At 42.5% G+C, this 6,038-nt stretch overlaps 2 protein-coding genes across 2 annotated transcripts; one reads left to right on the forward strand and one right to left on the reverse strand.

Moving 5' to 3' along the window:
• Window positions 1–1,180: 1,180 nt before the first annotated feature.
• Window positions 1,181–2,614, reverse strand: C922_01340 (hypothetical protein; the record flags this gene model as incomplete). The annotated part of the gene is made up of 1 exon (XM_008816946.1): window positions 1,181–2,614. The coding sequence occupies one exon, from the start codon at window positions 2,612–2,614 to the stop codon at window positions 1,181–1,183; it is 1,434 nt and encodes a 477-aa protein (XP_008815168.1).
• A 1,552-nt stretch (window positions 2,615–4,166) lies between these two features.
• On the forward strand, window positions 4,167–5,268 carry C922_01341 (40S ribosomal protein; the record flags this gene model as incomplete). Its single annotated transcript, XM_008816947.1, has 3 exons — window positions 4,167–4,229; window positions 4,542–4,609; window positions 4,830–5,268. 3 exons carry the CDS (start codon window positions 4,167–4,169, stop codon window positions 5,266–5,268), a joined length of 570 nt encoding a protein of 189 aa, XP_008815169.1.
• Window positions 5,269–6,038: the final 770 nt, after the last annotated feature.

The following is a 6,038-nucleotide window of genomic DNA, read 5'->3' on the forward strand; positions in this document are numbered from 1 at the left end:
AAGAAAAATCACCAGTATGGATACGCATCTGCATGAGTGAACATGCAACACTCTCAAAATTGAAATTACAACACATGTGCGGACAGGTGGGTAATGCATAATACATCTTCGTGCTAATGGTATGCGCATTATGGCTGACACGCTAGAAGGAAAAAAAAAAAAAGAGAAATTCATGGAAAACACTTTTTTTTGCTGGTTTAGGGCATTACTCGGGGTGGATGTCATCCCGGTGGTGTTACCCAACTGTGAGTACAACCACTCTCCTTGTAATCGTTTCGGCCCTTTTTTATGTGTATCCCAAGTGTATGAGAAAAAATGACTCTATCACATCTACGGTAGCCTTCGTCTGCACTTGTTTATGTTTAGTCTTTCCTAAGAGCGCTACCTGGTAATGCGTCAACATTGAGCCCCTGGAAAGTTTTGCTGTACTATTTTGCATATGTATTTTTTTTTTTTTTTTTGCCTCATTGTTTTGCGTGCTCGCCCATTCAGCTTCTATGTTTTGTAAGTGCACAAGGTTCCCCATGAGAAGGGTAGAAATTGTCCTTTGCTTCTTTCCAAGTTGGTACCACCCATCCGTGTGTGCCTCGTTAGTACTGCCATGATTGGAATTGCTCTAAATTTTTCGCGAAATGGCTTCCCCTTGCATGTAAAAATGCAAAAGGGTTGAGTTTCCTCGAGTGGTTGCAGAAAAAGGGGGACCTCTTGACCACTGCACTTGGGCAGGGGTAGTGTTGAGAACGGGTGATGAGGAGAGCCTCATTAGCAGGTTCTTGCCCCGTTTAAGCGGTGCATGCTTTCACGCAGGTAGAATTGGGCTAGTGGATGAGCGGGTGAAGTGACAACTCAAAGGGAGGGATTCTCCCCGCAGATTGATTCATCCTGCACCTGAATCAATGGTCACTTGCTGAACATGCCAGTTTAGCCATTTCAGGGTTCCCATTTTGTTACGATTTCTACTTTACCGTCATGTTGTTATTGCTTTTTTGGGAAGTCTATGTAAAAAAAGGAGGGGCAAACTCCCCATTTACTCGAAACAAAAAAAAAAAAAAAAGATTTCCACAAATACAACATGAGTGAAAAAAAAGAAATACAAAAAAATTAAAGTAATGCTCACAATGGGAAGTTAAATAAATGTTTTGTGTTTCTCTTCCAATCCAGTTTACAACCAATTCTGTCATCAAAGGTACGTGAAGTCCTCTTCTTCCTCGTCCGAAATGTCACACTGAGTCGAAATGGAAAACATTTTATAGTCATACCTGTTTTCCTGACGAGTGTCTAATTCCACTTTCCGCTTCAACGAAGAATTAATTAAAGACGTTTCTAACCTAATCAATTTCGATCTTACATAATTGACAAAAAAATCGAAGGCGACTTTTCCGTAGGAGTATGTCTGTTTGGCCAAATAAAGTTTCAATGGCAAAGTCGTATGATATACGTTACACCAGACGTTGTATACAAGGGGGTTCCAAATAATTTCGCTACTCAATATGTGGAGAATCCCTTGGGAAAACACATCAGTGAGAAGGTACCCACAAGAGGTTAAACAAAAAAAAGACAACGCATTGAGAAGGTAAGGATGGTCAATAAATCTGCTAACCAGAAGAGTTATCCAATTGCTATTTCGATATATGTGGTCAAACGTTATTTCATGTTTTTTAAAATAAATGTTTTTTAGTATCTCTTGATTATTCCTTCTGATATCATTTAAAGCGCTGATTGAAATTAAAAACTTTTTCTTCTTGTCATCTACTTTTTCTGGCTTTAACATCACTGTTCCTTCTGGCACATCCACATAGACGAAGCATTTTAGGGGATTATTTTTGCTATTCAGATAGTAATTCCACTTCACACAGCTGTTTGTCTTTCCGTTAAGGCTACTGCTCGATTTTGCTTTTTCCTCCTCTTTGTTTTTTTCCCATCCGATCTGTATTTTTATAAGTTCGCTTGTTAAATGTATTAGCTGTCGGGTGATGTACCGCTCGATTTGGGCGGGGCCGCTGCAGCTTCCTCCGTCGCCCTGAGCGTCCACTCGTCCTTGCCTTTCGCTGCCACTGCTCCGCTTGCAGCGGTTCAAGCGGTTATACTTATTACTGGCGATATTACTGGCGATGTTACTGGTGATATTACTGCCCACATTACTGCCCATATTACTTCCCACCATACTGTCGCCCTCGTCGCCGCCACCGCTCGACGGGAACGTGTAGCACCTGACGACCCTCTGCATCTCGTAGGGGGGGTATAGCAGCTCGTCGAGGGTATCACCCAGCCCTGGCCTCCACCTTCTTTCTCTCCCTAGAAACATACCATGGCCATTCTCACCAGGCAGTATTTCACCCAAAAGGCAATTTAACCAACTCTTAAGGTGGTGTAACCCCTTGAAATGAGAGTCATTTTGTTTCTCCTTTTTTAGAAAGAACAGCTTACGCGTGGAGTTGCCCCTTATCCGATCAGAACGGGATAAGTGACTCCTATTCCGACCATGGTGCTTAGATGCGATTACCTTGTTGTAGTGGGCACCTCTGGGGGGGGTTACTATTTTGGATGTGTATGTTGAAATAATGAGAAGAATTAAGGCCAGCAGAAGGGTACAGCAGTGGGGAAGTGTAACCATAGCAACCTTTCTTCTGTTTAGCGTGAGTTTATTTTGTTGTCCGATTTACGCCGTTTCATTTGGAGGCCGGGATGGTGGACGCGCAGGTCGGCATGAGGACACATCCGCATATGTGCTCATTCGTATGGCTCTCCAAAATTTGTTCTATTAAGAGGAGGGGCTATGGAAAAGCCACGCGCATTGTGTAGTGCCAGGCATTAGCATACTTTCGCATGGGAACGGCCCTCCTTAAATTTTGTTTAAACTGGTTAAACGCCAATGGGGGAACGAGTTAGGCATACCCCCGCGTGGTGCTGCTTTTTCAAAGGGGATGAACAAATTCTTTTCGCACTTTTTTTGCGCATTTTTAGGCGTTTCTCTGCGCATTTTAGGCATTTGTTTGCGCATTTTTAGGAACTTTTTGGTGCTTCTCACGGAGTTCGTTTGTGTTCCTTTTTTATTTTTTTCTGCGGTTATTCTTACCCATCTGGCTCAAAACCCTCACAACACATTTCCAGCGCAGCGTTCCTCCCTTTGGAAACGAGCGTGGCGCCACTGTAGGGTGATCAAAAGGGAAACACAAAAAAAATATAAAAAAAAAAAAGTCAAGCCCCCCAAGGCTATACAGGATGTGATTATTGCGGGTGTTTCCTCTAACAAGTCGGAAAAAAAAAATTAAAAAAATGCAAAATTAAACCAATGGTAGGATCACTTGGGGGTACAGTCCGCATAATGCTTATGGTGGCGAACTCTTTCCTCTTGCCTACGCTGAAGCAGTTCTTAATTGGCCAAAGCGTTTGCGGGGGGGGCATATTATTACTACGTACATTATATATCCCTCGCATTGGGGGAGGAAGCGAAGATGCCAAGTGCATACATAATTAATATATATATATATATTATATGCACATGTTATATGCCAACGGGGGGGTATTCGCCACGTTGAATGGTTACTTAAACCCGGTGACATGCGGAGCGCACCCGGTTTGGTTCGCCCAGGCAGCCCTCAATTTTTTACTCGGATTTGTATGCACTGCGAGGAAGAAGTTAAACGGAGTGTTTACCTCTCGTGGTTCGCCATTTACACCCATTCCTTGCTTCTTAGCCTTGAAAGAACCAAACAATATTTTTGTATACCCCCGATGTGTTGCTCTTCACATTACCCCTCCCCCCCGTGGGTAAAGGTCACACTACATATGTATACGTGATACGTGCAATGGTACATAAGCGCGCCACAATTTTTAAACCCCCGTCGAGCTGCGCAAGAAATGAGGACCCTTAAAAGGGGCCAACATATAGATGGCATACACGTTGCGTATGTAAGTAATTATGTACATGATAAAAAAAAAAAAAAAGGAACACTTTGAGGTGACGAAAAAAATTAGCACAAAGTTGAGAAGATATAATTTAAAAAAAAAAAAAGAAAAAAAAAGCAATCCTTTAAAGCAACGAAAGAGGAATAACAACAAAATTGCGAAGCGGCAAAATTGCAAAGTGATACTTGCCAAGTGACAGTTGCAAACGCTTGACCATCCCTTTTGCGAACCAAAAAATAGAAACGTAGAAGAACAAGATGCCGAAGAGTTACAGGAATTACTCCAAAACGGCTAGGAACCCAAAGCGTCCCTTTGAAAAGGTAAAAATGTCGCCCGCATAATTTGTGCTTACGCGCGGGCGGGCATGCATCTTGCGCGAGCATCTCCGGCGGAGTACACCCCCGGGGGAGGAGAAAGCCACCGCGCTCTCAATCGCGGATACTCCAAAGAGGGGGAGAACGCAGAGGCGAAGCAGGAGATCTACGCGTCCTGCAACTGTACTTGTATACATGCGCATTTGCATACATGTTCATTTGTATACATGCTCATTTGCATTATATACCTATTTGCGCGCGCTCTTTTCCCCCGAAATTGCAACTAACGCCGACACGCCCACTTCCACACAACCACAGGAGCGTTTAGACCAAGAGTTGAAGCTAATTGGTGAATACGGACTTAAGAACAAGAGGGAAATATGGAGGTAAGTTTCCCCCGGGCGTGGCGCTTTTGGATCCCCTTATGACACAGAAAAAAAGTGTGATAAGCGGCCAACGTGACTTATCAAATAGATCAGGCACAGAAGACGTTTGTATGTGAAGGGGAGTTTCCATCGCGTGTGTTTCCCCATCTGATAGCACAGCATGACTCCCATTTTATGTAATTTTGTTCACCCTTTTGTTTTGCCCCTCTCACCCCTGCAGAGTGCAATACCTGTTAGCCAAAATCCGATCAGCTGCCAGGTATCTGTTAACCCTAGACGAAAAAAGCTCCCAGAGAATATTTCAAGGAGAGGCCCTACTCAGACGAATGGTGCGTCAAGGATTACTGGGAGAGAATGAAGAAAAGCTAGATTATGTGTTAGGGTTGACTTTACCAAAATTGTTGGAGCGAAGATTGCAGACAAAGGTTTTTAAATTAGGGTTAGCCAAGTCAGTGCATCATGCAAGAGTACTAATACGACAGAGACATATCCGAGTCGGCAAACAGATGGTAGATATTCCTTCCTTCTTAGTTCGTGTGGACTCTGAGAAGCACATTGACTTCTCCACAACGTCTCCCTTTGGAGGTTCCAGACCAGGAAGGGTCAAGAGAAAGAGTCTGAAAAACCAAAAAGAGAAGAACGAAGAGGAAAATAACTGATCGTAATATGAGGATCACCCTCTGCCCTACCAGCGATCATTATGCATGTGCGGGGTGATCTGCAAAAAGGAAGAAGTGCTGATTGGCAGTAACGAAGATGCACCCCTTTGTTTTTTATTTTATCCTATTATTAATGCTAACCATATAGTGTGAACAAATTAGCAAGTATGCATATATAAGTCAAAAAAAATAACTTTTTTTTTTTTTTTTCAAATGTTAAATTCCTGTTGTATCGAATTGTAAAGAAAAAATCGCAATTAAATAATGTCCCAACTGCTTCTCTTTTTTTTTGCCCTTTAAAAGTTAGCGCACCAAACAACGGTGGGTGGGTGCATCCTGAGGTGATAAACATGCGCGTGAATCAATTATCAGTCGTTTATTTGGCCTAGTCGCTTTATCTGCCTTTTGGTGATGCCTTCAACTGCTATGTGCCCTATTTATAGGAGGGCACACTTCAAGGCGCGCAGTAAATGCTAGGACAAACGTGGTCTGTCGGGATTGTACCCCTTGACAGAGTAACGTAACCGTCTTGCAACTCTGGAAAAAAAAGAAATTATAACAGGTCTGTATAATAACACTCTGGAAGAATCATCTTCCAGGTAAGGAATCACAAGTGGGTACTTTCGCACATGGGAAAGTTTTTTTAATTTTTCAACCAGTTGGATTTTTGCAGATTCGTGTGACATATTTCGACATGCTGATTTATGGGGATCATGAGCACTTTTTTTTTTTTTTTTCATTTTCCCCCGTATAAAAAAAAAAAAAAAAAA

The sequence above is a fragment of the Plasmodium inui genome (assembly GCF_000524495.1).
Source record: "Plasmodium inui San Antonio 1 unplaced genomic scaffold supercont1.4, whole genome shotgun sequence".
NCBI classification, from domain to species: domain Eukaryota; phylum Apicomplexa; class Aconoidasida; order Haemosporida; family Plasmodiidae; genus Plasmodium; species Plasmodium inui.